General features: G+C 38.1%; 1 protein-coding gene across 4 annotated transcripts; it reads left to right on the top strand.

Annotated features, from left to right (window-relative positions):
* Window positions 1-1,039: 1,039 nt before the first annotated feature.
* Window positions 1,040-10,029, top strand: LOC107776231 (pyruvate, phosphate dikinase, chloroplastic). 4 transcript variants are annotated; one of them, XM_016596105.2, is made up of 21 exons: window positions 1,040-1,269; window positions 1,514-1,798; window positions 3,230-3,286; window positions 3,623-3,853; window positions 4,477-4,614; window positions 4,786-4,948; window positions 5,070-5,305; window positions 5,407-5,535; window positions 5,703-5,882; window positions 6,193-6,330; window positions 6,623-6,787; window positions 6,869-7,030; window positions 7,121-7,210; window positions 7,394-7,532; window positions 7,722-7,899; window positions 8,283-8,412; window positions 8,637-8,765; window positions 8,953-9,090; window positions 9,182-9,259; window positions 9,575-9,666; window positions 9,807-10,029. In XM_016596105.2, the coding sequence occupies exons 2-21, from the start codon at window positions 1,529-1,531 to the stop codon at window positions 9,847-9,849; spliced, it is 2,886 nt and encodes a 961-aa protein (XP_016451591.1). In that variant the 5' UTR covers window positions 1,040-1,269; window positions 1,514-1,528; the 3' UTR covers window positions 9,850-10,029. The 4 variants fall into 4 exon arrangements, with proteins under 4 accessions (XP_016451591.1, XP_075113321.1, XP_075113322.1 ...); XM_075257220.1 differs by having other exon boundaries at window positions 1,041-1,269; window positions 6,193-6,427; window positions 6,579-6,787; XM_075257221.1 differs by lacking the exons at window positions 1,040-1,269; window positions 1,514-1,798 and adding exons at window positions 1,995-2,249; window positions 3,040-3,126.
* The last annotated feature ends 12,572 nt before the right edge of the window (window positions 10,030-22,601 follow it).

Below are 22,601 nucleotides of genomic sequence, written 5' to 3'. Positions count from 1 at the left end.
CACCCCACCCCTTCCAGCAAAAAAATTATTTTTTTACCTTTTTTTTTTGCAATTTTAAATTTCTGTTTTTTCGTTTTTCTGTACCTCCCCCCACCCCCAATTTTTTTTTCTTATTTTTTTTTGTAATTTCAAATTTCTGCCCTCGTCCCTCCCCATGAAAAAAATATTTTTTAAATATATTTTTCAGTTTTAGTTTTTTTTTTTTATCGGTTTAAAGGTTCAAAATTTTACAAGTTCCAAAGTTATGAGTTCGGAGATTTATGTGTTTGAAAGTTTACGGGTTTAGAAATTATAAATTTTATGGGTTCGAAATTCCGCGGTTTCGAAAGTTTAGCAGTTCGAAAGTTTATGAAATTTGTGGGTTCGGAAGGTTGTTGTTTTGAAAGTTTATGGCTTCATGTTTATTATATTTAAATTATTTATGAATACTCTTGAGAAGTCATTTTCCTTAATTTGCTTACCAAACACCGAAAAATGAATAAGATTATTACTTGTTTTTCAAGAAAATATTTTCCGCTATACCAAACACACCCTATGTGTCTTGGTTTGTTTCTATCTTTAGTCACCTTTTTAAAAACAAAATTAGAGACGTGAAAACATAAGAAAATGTATAACTAAGAGCAATTTGGTAAAAAAGAAGCAACTGGATGCTTGAAATAGGTAAAAGTTTATTAAGAAGAAAACTGTAATAGAGGATATTGAAGTAGTTGACAAAAGAGGAAAAAATAAAACTAGTATAATGAAAAACATGCCAAGCAATATTATTAGTCGAGTTGAGATGCGTGCCATGCCATGAATTGGCCCATACATAACCAACTCAACTTGCATCTTGTATGGGTGGAGTCAAAATTTTAATTTTATAGATTCTAAATTTTAGAAAATATTAATAATTAAATTCTAAATCTAATACTCCTATGTGTATATATTTAATGATTTTTTTAAACAAAAATACAAGTACATTGTTTAAGAAGAAGATATATGCGAAGAAGGGCAACTTTGGAAATTCGTTATTATATCACAAATGTTTTTCCCTCCCAATTAGTCAAAGTCACAGTTAACCATCTTGCAAAAAGACTAACACCATTATTGATCACGCCATTCTAATATCGTCCACAAATAATGCTCTTTTTTTTGTTGCTATTAATTCATTCATATTTTGATGTACTACTATACTATTAGTCCTTGTACATAGCCCAACTACCATTTTTTCTGTTGATTTCAGAAATAACTTTGAAGTTTCAGCTCTTCTCAAACTCAATCACAACAGAAGTATGCATGTTATTTAGCTGTGTGTTTTCCTGTTTTATATATTTATGAATCTTGATATTTAAGTTGCAGGTTATGTTGAAATTCCTTTTCTTGATTACCCTTTTGTTTGTTTAGCAGGGGAGTGTAGGAATTAAATAAAATGTCTTCACTTGCAAATTTTCAGTTCTATGTCTGATATTAAGTTGCAGTTAATGTTAGAATTAGTTACAAATTTCATTTTTTATTAATATATTTGTTAAAGCAGGGGAGTTTGGATTTGATGAGTTCAGCAATGAAGGGGTTATTGTTAAAGTCAAATACAAATGATATGTACATGAGAAAATTAGTCAAAGAAAAGTATAGAGAAGAGCAGATTCAACTATTTCAAGCAAAGAACATACATGTGAATTGGTGTACTGATCGAGGTAAAGTAATTAGATGCAATCAAGAAGCAAATGGGTTTTCAAATCCCAGAAAGCAAAATATTGGCTCTCTTCCACCCCACGCAATTCTGACTCCTGTTTCAGATCCCACTTCAACTACAAAAAAGGTACTGACTTGCCTTTTTGAATAAATGCTGTTAGATTTACAGAATACGTCATGAAACGATTAGTAACATCGAAATTGATTCAATCCAGAGATTACTCTATTGAAAATTGTCGTATACAACAGCAACAACAACATATGTATTTTATAATATGTATGCACACCTTATTCTTACCTTGTTAAGTTAGATAGGTTGTTTTCGGAAGATCCTCAGCTTAGTAAAAGCAAAATCACAGCAGTTATGAAAGGAAGTACTGGTTTGGAGAAAAAATACGATCAACTATTTACTAACCTTCTACCCTAATCTTTGCGACCTCCACACCCTTCTATCAAGGGTCATGTCCTTGATAAGCTGAAGATGTGCCATGTACTGTCCGACCACCTCTCCCTAATACTTCTTCGGCCTACCTCTACCTCTTCTTGGACCCGCCAAAGCCAACCTCTCACGACATATGGTTCAAAATATGTGTTTATTTTTAAATAGGATAAAAGTTTATTTCACTATTACGAGATGTATAGCCTGTTTAGCCAAATTTCTAAAATCAGTTTATTTTGAAAAATGCTTTTCTCAAAAATGCTTTTTAAAAAGTACTTTTGATGAAAAATAAATGTGTTTGGCTAATTAATTTGAAAAATACTTTTGATCAGTATATTTCTTAAAAGTGCTTATGAGGAGAAGCTATTTTTTCTGCTTCTCAAAACGTGCTTATGCCAAATAACTTAACTTTAAAAAAAAACATTTTGGCAATTATTTAATTGCACTCTTCTTAAGAGTGTATTCGATTAAATTACCTCTCTTTTTGAGTAACTAATGATTAGTTCTATGCCTTGTTAGAGTACGTCTAAGGGAATAAGGGTGGAATGAAATAAAAATAAAAGATCTTTTAGTAATTGTTTAAAGCACATATATTTTTAGCTAATGTAACTAATGAATAGAATAGAGGGAGTATTATTTATGAAAAAAGAAGTAACAACTAAGCATTGATTTAGTAATGTGGATTTTAGGAAGGGATCTCTCTTTACCCAACCAACGAAAGACTTGTTAAAATGGCGATAATTCAGGATAAACCTCAGAATTTTATGAATAACAGAGGATAAAGGAAAAATTTGACTTTGTTTACACGTGCTCTTGGTTTGAGGTTGAATTTGTCCTTTTGTAGCTTAAAACTGACACCTAGATTTGCCTAATACACGTGCCTATATATAAGTTTGTTCATTCACTGAGACTGATAACTCTTCACTCAGTGATAGCTGAATTAGGAGACAAAATTGTTCTTTGAATTCTACACTTGCACATATCTGCTTAATTTCTCCTCAAGCGTAAACATGCAGGTACATTTTGCTGAATTTTATATATCCAAAAATGTTTTACGTAGCTTAAAATGACCCTGTAAGTTGAATTTCAATCTTTTTTGTTTGTTTGTTTGGTGGGCAGAGAGTATACACTTTTGGAAAAGGAAAGAGCGAAGGAAACAAGGGCATGAAGTCCTTGGTAAGTTATTTTCCGATCCATCTCCTATTTCTTTTTTTTTTTTTTCTATTTTCTTTCCTTCGCAATTCACATGCCATATTAGTAAGAAAATTTTAATATATTGCTATAGAGTCGTGCTCTTCAAACTTAGTATAAAGGAGCAACATGTTGTCTTTGCTAGCTCAAGAAAGGACGTGGTTAAAATTCCAGGTTAACCACTAAATTTGTTTAACCTGAGCCTACCCTAACCCTTCGTCGGGTTACTAATTTCAATAGCTATTTTTTAGGCGAAGTTAAAACTCTTTTATGTGTGTTTGATTAAGCTTATAATTATGAACATTTGTATGTGTGGTGTAGTTGGGAGGTAAAGGTGCAAATCTAGCTGAAATGGCGAGCATCGGATTATCGGTGCCCCCGGGCCTTACTATATCGACAGAAGCATGCCAGGAGTATCAGAATGGCAAAAAACTTCCACAAGGACTGTGGGAGGAGATACTGGAAGGTTTAGAGACTGTGGAGAAAAACATGGGAGCTTTCCTTGGGAACCCCTCCAAGCCTCTCCTTCTCTCGGTCCGGTCTGGTGCAGCTGTAAGTCTTTTCTGTGTATTCGTGTAATCTTGTGTCTTCATCCATAGCTAGTCCTTGCTTATATCTCACTCTTCATCAGAAATCATTTTTTAGGAGCATACAGTATGCTTCGGTCTTCTCTTTTTATCTTCTTGTTGTTATTACTTGTTGCCTTTACTTTCTTTTCATTATTTCTTTAGCCGAGCCGAGGGTCTATATAGACTGCGTACATCTCCTTCACAGACTCCACTTGTGGGAATTCATTGTTATTGTTGTTGTTGTTGCTTCTATCCTATACTCCGCATTTTGTGATATTCATATTATTGAATCAAAAATCCTTGATCTTGTTTATTGAATATAAAAATTGTGATGTATATTTTGAGTGCTCAATAGGTGCTTGTTTTGTTAAGTGACTCTAGAGACATCTTTTTGTGGATAATCTTCCTTCTAAGTAAAAGCAATAAAAAAATTCTCTTGATTGGTTGTACATAAGCTTTAGTCTTTCTAGTTGGACAATTTGAGAATGAAGATTAGTTCAGGGCTAGACATTATGCTTGTTAGTCCATTTAACTAGGTGTATCATGTATGTAGTTTACTTTATTTCTATTTATTCCTCTGCTAATTTTTGCTTGATCTACTTATAGATTTCTATGCCTGGGATGATGGATACTGTCTTGAACCTTGGACTCAATGATGAAGTCGTTACTGGTTTGGCTGCCAAAAGTGGAGAGAGGTTTGCTTATGACTCGTACAGACGGTTTCTTGACATGTTTGGAGATGTGGTGAGTATTCTCATCTGGCGTCTTGTCCTTTTCTAATTTTTCCAACTCATGTATCAACTTCCTTGTTTTTCAAATTTTCCTACATTTCTTGAAAGGGAAACGGACCGCTGGTCAAATTCTCTTTGTAGATTTTATCTCCTACGGTTCTCACATTGCTCTGTTTGATTGAAGGTAATGGGTATTTCACATTCATTATTTGCGGAGAAGTTAGAGAAAATGAAGGACGCCAAAGGAGTGAAGCTTGATACAGAGCTGACAGCATCTGATCTTAAACAGCTTGTGGAACAGTACAAAAATGTCTATGTTGAAGCTAAGGGTGAAAAGTTTCCTTCAGGTATTGTAAACCACAACCATCTTCCACCGATGGCCTGCATCCTAAAAGAGTCACAAAAGGGCTACTCTGTCAATTTTTTGGTTATGAGAGTAAATTTTGTGGGTTATGATTCTGTATACAGATCCCAAAAAACAGTTGGAGTTGGCGGTCAAAGCAGTTTTTGATTCTTGGGACAGTCCAAGAGCCATCAAATATCGAAGCATTAACCAGATAACAGGACTTAAAGGAACTGCAGTAAACATTCAGTGCATGGTGTTCGGGAACATGGGTAACACTTCGGGAACAGGTGTTCTCTTCACTAGGAATCCAAGCACCGGCGAGAAGAAGCTCTATGGAGAATTTCTAGTCAATGCTCAGGTCTAAAATTATGCTATTTTAGTTCCTTTTTTGGTGCATTTGAAGTTTTAAGAACGTCTCATATTTTTGTCAAAAAAGCTGATAAAAACTGCATTAATCAGGGAGAGGATGTTGTCGCTGGAATTAGAACGCCTCAGGACTTGGACACAATGAAGGAGTGCATGCCTGAAGCATACAAGGAGCTTGTTGAGAACTGTGAGATTTTAGAGCGGCATTATAAAGATATGATGGTAAACCTCTGGTTTTATATTTGATTACAGCATATTCTTGCTTAGTTGTTTTACCTTTCTATTTTCAGATTCTGACTAATAATCTATACATCTCCACTAAATAGAAAAATCAGAACATTATTACGAATCTTTTCTCTTTCCTTTTTTTTTTGGGGGGCGAATGGCAGGATATCGAATTCACTGTTCAAGAAAATAGACTGTGGATGTTACAATGCCGAACAGGGAAGCGTACGGGTCAAGGAGCTGTAAAGATAGCAGTTGACATGGTGAATGAGGGACTTGTTGACAAGCGCACAGCTATAAAGATGGTGGAGCCACAGCATCTAGACCAACTTCTTCACCCCCAGGTCCGGATATGTTGATAAATCTTGCATGGAGTGTGATGTAGCACTTATGCAATAACTCTTTTTTGCTTTTAGAAAATAGTCAACTCTAGGATGTATCAGTTAGTAGCTCCGATGTAAGGTAATATTCTTCACTTAGGGTATTATTTTAATAACCCACTTTGACTGTACATCAAAAGGGATTTGCTGGATAATCATTTCCGGATAGGCAACAAGAACTACTTCACTTGAACTTTTCAGATGATGCATTACGCTTATCACTTTATTGTAAATATAAAGATAAATACTTATTTTCTTCTTTTGTTTGTCATAGTTTGAAAATCCATCAGCTTATAAAGACAAGGTGATTGCCAATGGCCTTCCTGCCTCTCCTGGGGCAGCAGTGGGACAGGTTGTGTTTTGTGCTGAAGATGCTGAAGCATGGCATGCACAAGGGAAGAGTGCTATTTTGGTATTTCCTCACCTTACCCTGTATTATCTTTGTTTATATGAATTATCCATGATTTATTTTCTTTTATATTGTCCTGTGGAAGGGGAGGGGAGTGTTTGTAGGGAGGTAACTCAAACTAAGACATTGTTTATTGATATCTTCTCATCAACCATTTATCGATACAACATCAGTGTTTCAGCTTATTGACTTATGAAGTTGGACTTATTGGAAACAACATTCACAACGTTCTTGCCTTGTGCAATTAACAGTTTTTTCGTTCTTGAAATTGAACTTTCCCTTATGGCATATAAAGGTGAGAACTGAAACAAGTCCAGAGGATGTCGGAGGCATGCATGCTGCTGCTGGGATCTTAACCGCACGGGGTGGTATGACATCTCATGCAGCTGTTGTAGCCCGTGGCTGGGGTAAATGTTGCGTGTCCGGGTGTGCTGATATTCGTGTTAATGAGTCGGATAAGGTACGGCTAAAGCTACCGAAAATGAACATAAGTGTTGACATCAAAGAACTTGGAAGAATTCATTTGACCAGTTTAATGCAGGTTGTCACCATTGGAGACAAATTTATTCATGAAGGAGAGTGGCTTTCATTGAACGGATCAACAGGTGAAGTAATCTTGGGCAAACAACCACTCGCGCCTCCAGCTATGACTGGCAATTTGGAGATCTTCATGTCTTGGGCTGATAAGATAAGGCGCATCAAGGTGCCGCAGGATATACAGTAGTATTATGCTTCATAAGTTACTTCGATGATATACTTTTAACTGATCATGAATATGTTGCCAATGGATTAGGTTATGGCAAATGCTGACACACCAGAAGATGCACTAACAGCAAGGAATAATGGCGCTCAAGGGATTGGTCTATGTAGGACAGAGCACATGGTACTAACTTGTTGTATTTTTTTGCAATCTACATTGCCACTCTTCGGGCGATTTCCAGTTTTCTTGCCTACTTTAATGAAGAGGAATAATAATCAGTACTGTCTCAAGAGAAGTGCCATATCTTTTATTGTGAAATTTGTTTATTTATATTTGCGGTGAGCTGATGTATATCTCTCTTTTCAGTTCTTTGCATCTGACGAAAGGCTAAAAGCTGTAAGAAGGATGATAATGGCAGCTACTCCTGAGCAGAGGAAGGAGGCACTAGACTCGTTGTTGCCTTATCAGCGATCCGACTTTGAGGGCATTTTCCGTGCAATGGATGGTAACTTCAATAGTGTCCAGATTTTGTATTTCACTGCCTTGCTAGATAAAAGTTCATTTCTGTATTCATAAAAATACAACCATAATTAGAATTCAGTTTGCGCTAGTGGAATGGCTATCCATATTTCCAAGTTGACATAAAACTTCCGAAGAGAGTATGTCAGATGTCCTAAGTTTTCTATCTTTTCAGGTTTTCCGGTGACAATTCGACTGTTAGACCCACCACTTCATGAATTTTTGCCAGAAGGGAGCTTAGAAGAGATTGTCAATGAACTAACAACAGATATAGGCATGCGCGAGGAAGATGTCTATTCTAGGATTGAGAAATTATCAGAAGTCAATCCCATGCTTGGATTTCGAGGCTGCAGGTCTGATCTTTTCGTGTCACAATCAATTGATCTATTTTACTACATTATTTGAATTTATCGGAACGATTGAGGATGTCTAAAAGTAAGAAAAGTATGGTTAGTCTCCAAATTCTTAAAAGTGTGTGCGTGTGTGTATATATATATATATATATAGGTGCATATGTTATCTCACAAATTCCACAATCAAATGCATAACTTGGTCAGTGCTAATATGATTTCTGAGTTAGGCAATGCAGTACCTATTTTATGCTCAAAATCCAGAATCAAATTACTTATAATGTTCTGCTAGCAGTTTTCTGGTGGAACCTGTATTGTGTCTGAAAACTGTATATAGCAAACTTATTTCTCTAATATAGCGATGTTTGTTTTTTTCTGTTCAACAGACTAGGTATATCCTACCCTGAGCTGACAGAAATGCAGGCTCGTGCAATCTTTCAAGCTGCTATAGCTATGAGCAACCAGGGTATTTCAGTCTTTCCGGAGATAATGGTTCCCCTTGTTGGAACACCTCAAGTATGTCTTTCTGGCGTTTATAAGAAATTTTTCTCTACTCTTACATCTTGAATATAGTTGTTGTATCAAGAGTAAAGAGACATCATTGCCATTTCATTTTATGAAGTGTATAAAAAGGGGTTGAGTCGGTTATATTGTAATAGTGGATTTTTGCCTTTGTTTCCGTTATACCAACTCTTCAGAGAAATGAATTTCAAAGTGACAATTGCATTTTTAATTGACAGGAATTAGGTCATCAAGTCGGTTTAATCCGTCATGTTGCCAAAAAGGTTTTCTCGGAGATGGGTACCTCGTTGAATTATAAGGTTGGCACCATGATAGAGATTCCTAGAGCTGCTTTGATTGCAGACGAGGTATGTTTTTTCCTCTTATTTTACTAGTGATTAAAGATTATCAACTTGCTAATATCTTCAATGATATATTTCGATCCCAATGCTACACAAGCGACAACCATGAAAACTCTAACTTCTACTCTAGAAAAGCTTCCACTTTGCTATGTTGCTTTGCTTATGCTCCATATTTTCTGTAAACTGGTGATAGATTGCTAAAGAAGCAGAGTTCTTTTCCTTTGGGACCAATGACCTCACGCAAATGACGTTTGGGTACAGTAGAGATGATGTTGGCAAGTTTCTTCCTATATATCTATCTAAAGGCATCCTCCAACATGATCCATTCGAGGTTAGCTTGTCGTATCTCAAATTACTGTCCGTGTGATATGCAAAAATTTGGAAACTAGCATATTGAAACTTGAAGATTTAATGTCATTCAGGTCCTTGATCAAAAGGGTGTTGGCCAACTCATCAAGATGGCTACTGAAAGAGGTCGTGCAGCGAGGCCAAACTTGAAGGTCAGTTACAAACTGAATAAGAGATTTAACTTGTATACGCTAATACTGTAAATAACTCTTACAGTGTAATTTAACATCCAAGAAGCTAGTTTCACTTTTATGGGTAGTATCCTGGAGTTTTTTTTTTTTTTTTTTTTAAGTGACCTTACTTTTTTAGCTCTTAGTGTGTAGAAGTTAAGCTCTTCAATGTGATTCCCTAAAAGAAACTTTGGATCATTATCAGTTGTCTGTGCCTTTGGGGACTATATTCTTAATTTTTAGTTCAAAGTGTAAGGCTTCTTTTTGTTCATTGATTAAAATCTTGAGATATAACAGGTTGGAATTTGTGGAGAACATGGTGGGGAGCCCTCTTCAGTTGCATTTTTTGCCGAGGCTGGATTGGACTATGTTTCTTGCTCTCCATTCAGGTAACCTTGCTGAAACCGTAATTTGCTGATTTCTAGAATTTCGGTCATATCGAAAATATATTGTGTATACGACTATATTAATCGGTATATACGAGTATATTAATTGGCGATTTTTTTGTATAATGCATGTGCTTAAACAGGGTGCCCATTGCTAGGCTAGCTGCAGCTCAAGTTGTAGTTTGAAGGCAAGGTTCAAGGAGGAAGAAAGATCAACTCGATTCTCAGAAGCTGTAAATAAATAATAAGATTACTACAAAAAAAGTTGTTAGAGAAGAGGGGAACAAAATCTATTATTTCCTTTTTAGACAAACAATTGTTTCCTATGGTGCGAAACAATAAATAACAGATTTATTCTTCTTTTCACATCCTTATTCTTGTTATATGATATTCTGTTTTTTACAGTTCATATTTCAAGCGTGGATATATGTTTGCTTCACTAGGAGATTGTGTAGTTTGTTACATCAATTCCAAAAGGATAATTTGCATGGACTTAATGGAGTTTATAATTGCAAAAAGGAATCAAAGTATTGGAGTTGTGTTTTGTTGAGTTTTATGCATACAATACAGGGAGTCAAAGTTAATGGTTGTGGCATGTTGAGCACATTCTCGACAGTCCCAGTGAGGGCAAGATATATGCTACACATTGATCCTCTGCTGTGTAACTGAGTAAAAACACTTTAAAACTTGACTTACCCAACTTTGCTTAAAATTATCACCCAATTTGGAAGCAGATATAAGTCAGAATAATTGTTTTTCATCACCCAATTCGGAGGCAAATATAATTCAGAATAATTGTTTTTCAAAGGATGGTTACAGAGGGGAGACTTCTTTACCATTTTAAACCATACTGAAATACTTCTTTTAGGCAGTTGAGCATCCGATCTCTTAATTTGCTGGCCAGTTCTTAAGCATTCTCTAAGTGTTAGAAGTACGTCAGACTCCTTGGGTCACTCTGGGCTGACGGCGCTTTGTAACGGCTCATCTGAAGTCCAACAACAGATCCCTATTCGCGACAGAGAACAAGACAGCATGACTTTGCTTCCATAGATTTGTTGAATTTACGACGAATTGGATTTAAACAAATATCTCTGTGTGCTGCCCTACCTTTCGATTGACACACGGTTGAGGAGGCAGATCATAATTTTAGACGACAATAGGCCTACCGAAATTTTATACAACAATAGACCTACAGTTAATTGATTTCAAGCTAGATACTTGAATTTTGTTCAAAAAGCTCTTGTACAAGAAAATAAAGAGTAGTTGGGATAGATTTGGTAGGCCGCTATGGAGAGCCACGTTGCTCGGGGGATCTAAATATTTGGAACTTTTGAATACTTAAATCAATTTTTGAGACAAAAGTGTTAAGATTATTGTGAAAAAGACACTTTCCTTGTTAGTGTTTATTATTTAAAAATAGGTTTAAAAAGAACCCCAAACTTCTAGAATTATCACAAATGCCTTAAATGGACCCCAGCCATCTTTAAAAACATAAAAATCTAGCCCACAATCCCCAACTGGGCCCCACCCCCTAAAAATAAAAAGAAAACCCTCCCCGTTCCCGCTCCCGGCCCCATTCCCCATTGCCAATTCACAAAAACCTCTCTTCTTCTTCTTCTTCTTTCTTTAACCCCAACATTATTTTTCCATAGATCTTCTTCTTTGATGTTCTTGTTCTTTATTAAAAAAGATTGATGAAGAAAGACAAGAACAATTGGAGATTGACCCTTGCACCATTGAGAAACATTTGTCCGTAATTTGCTAAATTGATTTGTGCATCACATCAAGGGAGATATTCAGTCTATTTGTCACTGCTGGTAAGTAACGATGGTGTTTAAGCTTATTTTTTTTCGTCTGCAGATATTGCAAGTTTTCTTCGATTTCTTAAACATTCTGTGAGATGTTTAAAATATTCTGATATATTTGTAGGTAGTTGTTTCAAACATCCTGAAAATCCAATCAAGATGTTTTAAACATCCTCTTAGGATATTTCAAACATCCTAAGTATATTCTCAAGATGTTTTAAACATCTTCTTAGAATGTTTGAAACTTCATTAGGATGTTTGCAAAAAACTTGATTCTTTAAATCAATTATTTATATATTTGTGATATCTTTAGGTATTACAATCATAAAAAGATTAATTATATAGTATGAGAGTTGATTGTCACGGTGAATGAGAAGAGTGCTCTACTCATTTTACCTGGCGTTCGAAGAGTAAAGAGACGGTTCTAAATAAAAGTGCGTACAAATGTTACGTATGATGAGTTTGTTGATAAGATTATTAGTGGTTGTGAATTAATTTGTTATCCGAGTGATGTCTCCATGACTTACATGCATAGCATTGGTGAAAAGCACAAGAAAGTAGCTCCCTTTAAAATAAAGAATTATGATTATTTGAGCTATTATTTGGAAGATGAAAATAGGCCCATTCTAAGGGTATCTATGCCGAGCGCAAAACACAATAGAAAATTTATGCTCGCTAGTCAAATATAGTATAGTTTAATTATCATCTCCACAGGGATTTGATTTAAATAATGTTCAAGTAATTTTTGGCTTAAACGCTATTCGAGATGATCAACACTTTGATTGAGAATGATTATTGTTACATCTCGCATTTTCATATGTTAAAAGCTTCGTCTTCAGTTAATTGATATAGACTCGGGGATGAGATCATCTTGACGTTAACATATTTATGCTATTTATAACAAGCAATCAAGAAGTGTCATGAAGGATAAAGGGGTACACGAATTAAAGAAAACGAGTTTCGTTGAAAGTGGCCAATTTGAGATAAAATACGGGTCGAGCAATAATACCCGATGATTATGAACTAGTACCATGCAAGGTACCATATGACCATGGTAGTATAATATATAAAGTATATTAAAAATAAATAGAATTTTAAGTAATTTGTGACAAATTTTAAATTATGCGGGTAATTGGTTAATTATCGGGTAACGAAACATTACCCAGTTAACTAAGACAAAGCCACCAATTAACAAAATTACACCCCAAAAGAAATGTGGCAGCCCCCTTTTAGTTTAACATTTTCACTTTCAATACTTGGTTGGTTTTTAGCTTGAAGTTCATTGTGCACCATTAAAGTTGGAGTAAATTCTCCATTTTCTTGCATGAAATCATCCCAATCATTTGAACCAAAGGCTACTGCAGAACCCATAACGAGCTTATAAGCATTATCCATGAATCTTTCCTTCAAAAACGTTCTGTCTGTGGTCCACAAGAAATATTACAAACAGAAGCTAAATGACTCACTTTGATATATATATATATATATATAATCTTCTTCAAAACCGTTAGAAACAGAAGCAAATTTTCCAACGAGAATTTGTTGGAATAGTAGCAACGTGGAATTTTGCGGTTCTAGAAGAGTACGGTGCAATCTTCGCCAAGAATATTATACGAAGTTTTCCTGCTCCAGGTATGTTAAGGTCATCCCTTCTTTCTTTTGTCATGGTCCAAATTATACTGAAGAAACGAGCAAACACACAATTTCCATAAATTACTCTTTTCATAGAAATATTAGGGGTGTCTATATTCTTAATTCCCCATGTGAATTATTATTATCTTCTGTTCATGGGTCTCAAAAGGAATATTGAGATTTTTATGTATTTTTCATGCATTTCACCCATTTATACATGTGCATTGACCCATGACCAGATGACGTTATATACGCGTATATATGTAAATATATGTATATGGGATATGGGAAAAGGTTACGGCGTTATATACGCACCACCACCTGATCAGCTGGTATATGTTGATGATGTTGCCCACAGTGGCCGAGACGATATGATGGGATGCCCTCAGTGGCTTGATGATATTATGTACACCCATACCTATGCATGGCACGATATTTATACGCACGTGCATCGCATTATAAACGTTTCAGAATTATAAAGTTATTCAGATTTAAAGATGTGTTTCTTTATTCCATGTTTCACCTATGTCTTTTATGTACTAATTTCATGCCTTACATACTCAGTACATTTTTCGTATTGACGCCCTATTTCATGGGACCTGCGTTTCATACCCGCAGGTGCAGGTAGGCAAGTTGACGGTCCCCCTTCTTAGGATCCCTAATCAGCGAGAGTTGGCGTGCTCCACTTGATCTAGAGATGCTTTGATTTTGGTACGACACGTTTGTATATATATATATATGTATATACGATATGCTTGTATACATATATAGATATGATGTGGCTCAGTCCCGTATTTGTACAGTTGTATTTCTATTAGAAGTCTGTAGATAGTATGTCTAGTTGGATAGTATGTGGCCTTGCCGGCTTCCAGTTTTGAGATGTATAGTTGTCTATAGCAGCCTTGTCGGCTCGCCCTACGTATGTTGTACGTATATGTATGTATGCTTTTTTTGGCAGATTTCCTTCATGTACTTTATTCTCGTAATTCAGCAGATGTTATTCAGGTTTATATCTTAGACACATGCTTAGGGGTGTTTGACAGGTAGGACTCGGGCACCCGTCGCGGCCCATCGGTTTGGGTCGTGACAAAAGTGGTATCAGAGCAGTTCTGTCCTACGGTTATCTACAAACCGTGTCTAGTAGAGTCTTGTTTATGGATGTGTTGTGCACCACACTTATAAATAGGAGGCTACAGGACATATAGGATGTTATCCTCTCTTTTTATCTCAGATCGTGCGATACAAGAATTCATGTTCCTAACAATATGTTATATTTTTTGCAATGCCTCCAAAGAGTACGGCCGCCCAGAAGAGAAAGTCCGTGGCTGGTGAGACTACTAGTCGAGGTCCACGAGTTACCAGGGCTCGGGGAGAGTCTCATGGTGAGGTTTCATCTTAGACTTTACATACCTCGCCCTTTCCAGAAGAGCTCCGAGGGGCACCAACTCCAGCGTCTACCCCTGTACCTTCAACACCTCAGCTAGATACACCGGGTCAAGAGATGAGAGATGATATCCAGCTATTAACCAATTAGTAGCCGCGCAGGCTCGGCGTCAGGAAATAGGTATTGGTCATGCAGATAGGTCCGTCAGTGCAAGGGTTCGTGACTTCATTAATTTAGACCCTCCAATATTCACTGGGGCAGATCCGAATGAGGACCCTCAGGTATTTATTGATAGGGTGCAAAGGACGTTAAGGGTAATGAAGGCCACTGCGACTGAGTCAGTTGAGCTAGATTCCTATAGACTCCGAGATGTTGTAGTTAATTGGTACGAGTCTTAGGAATTGTCCAGAGGTGAGGATGCCCCTCCAGCAGTATGACAAGAGTTTACAGAAGCTTTTCTTCGTCATTATCTACCACCAGAGCATAGACGGGCCAGAATTGATAGGTTTTTGACCCTTCGGCAGGGTAACATGAGTGTTCGGGAGTACAACTTTCAGTTTGATTCATTGGCTAGGTATGCTCCCACCATTGTATCTAAGATGGAGGATCGGGTGTACCGATTCATGATGGCATTAGAGCCTCACTTCAGCCGGACATGTATATTTCTCGTATTCAGGCATACGCTCAGGGTGTAGAGGAGCGTAAACAGAAATAGAGGGCCGATCGCGAGCATGATAGGGCCTAGAATAAGAGATCGAGGTCTTCGGGTCCTTCTGGTGAGTTTCGAGGTGGTTAGAGGCAGCAGCACTCGAGGTATCCAGCCTAGTCATCGGCTAGCGCACCCCCTCAATTTGGCGGTAAGAGATTCGATCGTTCCACATATTCAAGGTCTAGTCAGAATTTTAGGGCCTCAGGTTCTCAGTATATGGGTGAGTCAAATCAGATGAGGCTGCCCTTGCCACGATGTGCTCAATGTGGTAAGTAGCATACCGGGCAGTGCCGTATGGGATTATGTGTTTGTTATACTTGTGGTTATCTGGGCCACATTATGAGGGATTATCTGATGAGAGGTGATGCAAGCATAGCTCAGCAGTGGGATCTGTAGCTGGTTCGTCATCATCAGTACGCCCCCTCGGCAAGGTCCACAAGCACCAATAAGTCGTGGTAGAGGCAGAGGCGGAGCATCTAACTCGAGCAATCCTCAGAACCACATTTATGCGTTGGCAGGACGATAGGACCAGGAGTCATCGCTTGATGTTGTTACATGTATATTATCTGTCACGACCCTAAACCCAGACCCGATCGTGATGACGCCTCTCGTGAAGACAAGGCCAACCGACACAACACCCAATTCATTTTAAACAATTAAAATAACACAATTTAAGTCATTAACATGCTAATAATCCCAAAATAAGAGTGAACTAGTACAATTTGTGGAAAGCAACACAGCCCGACATCGGGTGTCACCAGTCATGAACATCTAAACATGTGTCTAAGAGTCTGAAAGAGTTTATACAGTCTATTACAGAACTAGAAATAGAAAGTAAGATAAGAGGGAGAAACACTAGGCTGCGAACGCCGAGCAGCTACCTAGTGGACTCCAAATGGCATCATGGGAGCAATCAACCCTCACTGGCGGGACCTGAAGCTCCTGAATATGCACATAGGGTGCAGGGAGTAAAGTGAGTACTCCAACTTAGTGAGTAATAACAATAAATGAAAACTGAGCGATAAGAAATCATGTAAAGCACAACAGCATGCTATAAGAGGCAGTGTAAAACTAATAAAATACAATAAAATAGTGAAATCTTATAAAAAATACCTTAGTTCAGAATAAGCTTCTTTAAAACACCTTTTTGATAGTTAAACAAGTAAATGAAAGGCACCTAGAAAAGATAAACACATAAAATCCGCCCCTCGGGCACAATGTCAACAGAATCAGCCCCTCGAGCCATAACATGGAACAACACCAGTCCCTCGGGCTATATCTCATATCACAATGGGTACCGACGCTCACTGGGGGTGTCAGACTCCGGGAGGGGTCCCTTACGGCCCAAGCGCAATATCAAGCCATATCGTGGTCCAATAATGATCCCATAATAATCCTCACAACACAGGCCCTTGTCCCTACTTAGTCAGAAATCTCTAAAAGCCACTCAGGCACAGTAAAATATGATGCTCAGCCCAAAATATCATTTAAAGTATTAAAACAGGGTAAGCATGGCTGAGTTATGAAAGCAGTAGATTATAGCATGACTGAGTAAAGATATAAAATCAAAACAGTAAGGAAATAGATATAAAAATCCCCTAAGGGTCCGAAACAGTTGGCACGAGGCCCAAATATGACATTCAGCCCAAAACATGATTATAGCAAACAGTTTTCAATCAAATACGCGGTAAAACAGTCATTCGGGATGGACTAAGTCACAATCCCCAATGGTGCACGACCCCATGCTCACCATCTAGCATGTGCATCACCTCAACATAGCACAACGACGTGAAATCCGGGGTTTCATACCCTCAGAACAACATTTACGATCATTACTCACCTCTATCCGGTCCAAACTCTAGCCCGCGATGCCTTTGCCTCTCAAATCGGACTCTGGATGCTCCAGCTCTAACCAAAATCAATGCAAAACCATCAAAGTATGCTAAGGGAACAAAGCCCACTCAAAAGAAATCAAATTTCAACACAAATCCCGAAATTGGCTAAACCCGACCCCCGGGCCCACGTCTCTGATTCCGATAAAAATTACATAAATGGACTCCTTATCACTCCCTGAGTTCATTCATATCAAAATCACCAAAATCCAACCACAAATGATCCCTCAAATCCCTAATTTTAGGTCTCCAATTACAAGCCCTAGTTCTTCCATATTTAGGCTTAAATTCAACAATTTCCATGATTAATTAGGTATAAATCACATTAGGATTGAACATTAAGTCCATAAATCTTACCGCCAAGTGTTCCCCCTTGATTCCCTCTTCAATCCCCTTCAAAAAGCTTCAAAATTGCCCCAAAATGGAGGAACTTAGGCTAAAAATCGCGGAAATGACCTTTTTAAACATTCTGCCCAGCTATTAAATTTCCTTCACTGCGATCGCGGAAATAGGCTCGTGATGGTGAAGCAAAAATGCTGACTGCCCCCACTTAACCTTACGCGATCGCACAAAGCTCCACGCGATCATGAAGCCTTAGCACTCAGACCCACGCGATCGCAACAAGACTCACGCGAATGTGAAAGTACACCACATAGACCAATGCGATCGCAACCATCTCCACGCGATCGCGTAGGACAACTCTACCTCAGCCCTCAACTAAGACTATGCGATCGCAAACCCCTTATACGCGATCGCGAAGTACAAAAGGTCTGCAACAGACCTGAAGCAAAATATGCAACTTCTGAAAATGCAATTTCATCCGTTCAACCACCCGAAACTCACCCGAGGCCCTCGGGACCTCAATCAAACATGACAACATATCCCATAACATCATTAAAACTTGTTCCAACCTTCGAAGCGCTCAAAACAACATCAAAATACCAAATTCGCATCGGATTCAAGCCTAAGAATTCCAAAATCTTCCAAATTTCGCTTTCGATCAAAAAGTCTATCAAACCACGTCCGAATGACCTGAAATTTTGTACACACATCCCAAATGACACAACGGACCTACTTCAACTTCCAGAATTTCATTCCGACCCCTATATCAAAATCTCACCTACCAACTGAAAAATGCCAAAATTTCCAATTTCGCCAATTCAAGCCTAAATCTACTCCGGACCTCCAAAACATATTTCGATCATGCTCCTAAATCCCAAATCATCTCCCAAATCTATCTGAACCATCGAAATTCACATCCGAGCCCTTTAACACATAAGTCAACATCCGGTTGACTTTTCCAACTTAAGCTTACTCAAAAGAGACTAAGTGTCTCAAACCTTACCAAAATCATTCCGGATTTGAATCGACTAACCCGATACCACATAACACGGATAAAAAAGCCTAAAGAAGTAGAAATGGGGGAAACGGAGCGGTAGCTCATGAAACGACCGACCGGGTCGTTACATTATCAGTCTCCTCATATGATGTATATGCACTGATTGACCCAGGTTCCACCTTATCATACATTACTCCGTTAGTTACTAGTAAGTTTGGAATAAAACCTGAATTGGTTAAACCTTGTGAGGTGTCTACACCTGTTGGGGACTCAGTGATAGCTAAGCAAGTATATAGGGGTTGTATAATAGTAGTTCATGGTCGATTTACCGTAGCAAACTTAATCGAGTTAGATATAGTAGAATTTGATGTTATAATGGGTATGTATTGGTTGGCTTCTTGTCATGCCAACGTTGATTGTAGAGCAACGATAGTCCGATTTCAATTTCCAGGGGAGCCTGTTTGGAGTGAAAAGGTAATATGACATCGCTGAGAGAAAGATTCATTTCTTATCTCAAGGCAAGGAAGATGATCAGAAAGGGCTGTATTTATCACTTAGTTCGGGTTCAGGATGTGGAAGTAGAGTCACAAACCATTCAGTCCATCCCTATGGTTAATGAGTTTTCCGATAAGCTTCAGGGTCTTCCGCTAGAGCGAGAAATTGAGTTTGCTATTGACCTACTACTAGATACTCATCCAATATCCATTCCTCCCTATAGAATGGCCCATACAGAGCTAAAAGAGTTGAAAGAACAACTAAAGAACTTGCTTGAAAAAGGCTTTATCAGACCTAGTACATCACCGTGGGGAGCACCTGTGTTATTTGTGAGGAAGAAAGATGGTTCCTTACGGATGTGTATTGATTATAGACAAGTGAATAAGGTGACGATCAAGAATAAGTATCCGATCTCGAGGATTGATGATTTATTTGATTAGTTTCAAGGTGCCAAATGTTTTTCAAAGATAGACTTGAGGTCCGGGTACCATCAGGTAAGGGTTAAGGATGAAGATATTCCAAAGACAACATTTAGGACCAGATACGGGCACTTCGAGTTTCGTGTTATGTCGTTCGGTTTGACCAATGCCCCAGCAGTATTCATGGATTTGATGAACCGTGTGTTCAGGCCCTTTTTAGATTTGTTCATAATTATCTTTATCGATGATATATTGGTGTATTCTCGTTCAGAGGCTGAACATGCAGATCATTTGTGTACTGTGCTCAGAGTTCTACAAAAAGGAAAGTTGTATGCAAAATTCTCTAAGTGTGAATTCTGGTTAAACTCTGTAGCTTTCCTTGGGCATATCGTTTCGGGTAAAGGCATCCGGGTGGATACACAAAATATTGAGACAGTAAAGACTTGGCCTAGACCCATAACACCGACGGAGGTTTGTAGATTTCTCGGTTTGGCAGGTTATTACATGAGATTTGTAGAGGGATTTTCTTCCCTTTTAGCACCTTTGACAAGGTTGACTCAGAAGGGAGAAAAGTTTCAATGGACTGATGCTTGCGAACGGAGTTTCAGGAATTAAAGGACAGATTAACGTCAGCACCGGTTCTAACGCTTCCAGAAGGGACCGATGGTTACATTATCTATTGTGACGCTTCAGGCATTGGGTTGGGTTGTGTGCTGATGCAACATGGTAAGGTTGTGGCTTATACTTCTAGACAACTAAGAAAGCATGAGAAGAACTACCCGACCCACGATTTAGAGTTAGCTGCGGTGATTCATGCACTAAAGATGTGGAGGCACTACTTGTATGGCATTCATGTTGATATCTATATGGATCATAAGAGCCTCCAGTACATCTTCAAGCAAAAGGAATTGAATCTACATCAAAGGAAATGGTTGGAGCTACTTAAAGACTACGACGTTGATATTTTATACCATCCGGGGAAGGCGAACGTAGTAGCCGATGCTCTCAGCTGTAGATCTATGGGTAACATGTCGTATTTATAGCCAGAAAAGAGGGGAATAGCCCATGAGGTTCATCAACTAGCTATCTTGGAGTTCGATTACTAGACTTAGGTGATATTGGAATCACTATTCAGGATACGACAACATCCTCTTTAGTAACTGAAGTAAAGGAACGCCAGTACGAGGATCTTGTGTTAGTTCATTATAGGAATACCACCCCTTAGAAAGAGAAAACACCGTTTGAAATTACAGAAGATGGGGTCCTCAGATATCGAGGACGATTATGTGTCCCTAATATTGCAGGGCTGCGTTGGTAGGTTATGGGAGAAACTCACTATTCTCGTTATTTTGTCCATCCAGTAGTGACAAAGATGTATCATGATATCAGGGAAGTGTATTGGTGGGACAAAATAAAAAAAGGATATAGCAGAGTTTGTTGCTCAGTGTCCTAACTGTCAGCAGGTTAAGATTGATCATCAGAAATCCGGTGGGTTATTGCAAGCTATGGAGATTCTGACTTGGAAATAGGAAGTAATCAATATGGATTTTATCATAGGCTTACCTCATACCCAGCGTAAGTTCGATTCGATATGGGTGATTGTTGATAGGCTTACAAAGTCAGCCCATTTTCTGCCCGTTAGAACCACATATTCATTAGAGGAATATGCAAGGATTTACATTAAGGAGATAGTACGACTGCATGGTGTCCCTGTATCTATTATCTCGGATAGAGGAGCTCAATTTACAGCTAACTTCTAGAGGTCCTTCCAAAAAGGATTGGGGACTCAAGTAAGTATTAGTACAACAATTCATCCCCAGATAGATAGATGGATAGGCTGAGCATACTATTTAGACACTGGAGGATATGTTACGAGCTTGTGTAATAGACTTCAAAGGTAGTTGGGACGATCATCTGCCGCTTATTGAGTTCGCATATAATAATAGTTACCATTCCAGTATTCAGATGGCTCCATACGAAGCCCTTTACAGACGAAAGTGTAGGTCGCCTATAGGGTGGTTCGATGTCGGGGAATATGGATTACATGGGCCAGGCATGGTTCAGCAAGCCATAGAAAAAGTAAAGCTTATTCGGGATCAACTATTGACAGCTCAAAGTTGTCAGAAGTCATATTCTGACGTACGACATCGAGATTTAGAGTTCGGGGTTGATGACTGGGTATTTTTAAAAGTGTCACCTATGAAGGGTGTGATGAGGTTTTGAAAGAAAAGCAAACTTATCCCATGATATATTGGGCTTTATAGGATCATTCAGAGAGTGGGCCAAGTAGCTTATGAGTTAGAATTGCCCTCGGAGTTGGAGTCTGTCCATCCGGTTTTTCACGTATCTATGTTACGGAAGTGCATTAGCGATCCTACCCGAGTGGTGCCCACGGATGATGTATAGATTATAGAGGACTTGTCATATGAGGAAATTCCAGTTGCCATCCTAGACCGACAAATCTGCAAGCTACAGAATAAGGAGGTAGCCTCCGTGAAAGTACTTTGGAGGAACAACAATGTGGAAGAAATAACTTGGGAGGCCGAGGAAGACATGAAGTCTAGATATCCGTACTTATTTCCTCCTCCAGAGAAGGTTACGACTGAGACATCATAACCATAAGGTACATGTACTCTTTTATTGGTTATTGTCGTTGATCATGTGAGGCGATTGTCGTTATTGATAATTGTGGTCCTGTGTGGCGTTGGATTATTAAGCTTCTACATGGAGAGTTGGTAGTAGTGTTGTTACAAAGGCGACCCTACCAAAGTTGTATAAATCATGGGGAGTTGAACATTCGAGGACGAATGTTTCTAGGGGGGAGGATGTTACATCTCGCATTTTCGTAAGTTAAAAGCTTCGTCTTCAGTTAATTGACGTAGACTCGGGGATGAGATCATCTTGACGTTAATGCATTTATGCTATTTATAACAAGAAATAAATAAGTGTCATGAAGGATAAAGAAGTACACGAATTAAAGAAAACGAGTTTCATTGAAAGTGGCCAATTTGAGATAAAATACGGGTCGAGCGATAATACCCGATGATTATGAACTATTACCATGCAAGGTATCATATGACCACGGTAGTATAATGTATAAAGTATATTAAAAATAAGTAGAATTTTAAGTAATTTGTGGCAATGTTTAAATTATGCGGGTAATTAGTTAATTACCGTATAACGGAACATTACCCAGTTAACTAATAAGTGGATAAAAATTAACAAAATCACACCCCAAAAGAAACGTGGAAACCCCCTTTTAG

Source organism: Nicotiana tabacum, chromosome 7 (genome assembly GCF_000715075.1).
Source record: "Nicotiana tabacum cultivar K326 chromosome 7, ASM71507v2, whole genome shotgun sequence".
NCBI classification, from domain to species: Eukaryota; Viridiplantae; Streptophyta; class Magnoliopsida; order Solanales; family Solanaceae; genus Nicotiana; species Nicotiana tabacum.
This window is presented reverse-complemented; position numbering and strand designations above follow the sequence as displayed.

What these genes read in the sequence shown, in the direction of transcription:
- LOC107776231 (XM_075257220.1), top strand. Translation starts at nt 1,529, where the DNA reads ATGAGTTCAGCAATGAAGGGGTTATTGTTAAAGTCAAATACAAATGAT. An exon ending in CCACTTCAACTACAAAAAAG is followed by an intron (nt 1,799 to 3,229) that starts GTACTGACTTGC and finishes TTTGGTGGGCAG; the next exon opens with AGAGTATACACTTTTGGAAA. An exon ending in CGGTCCGGTCTGGTGCAGCT is followed by an intron (nt 3,854 to 4,476) that starts GTAAGTCTTTTC and finishes ATCTACTTATAG; the next exon opens with ATTTCTATGCCTGGGATGAT.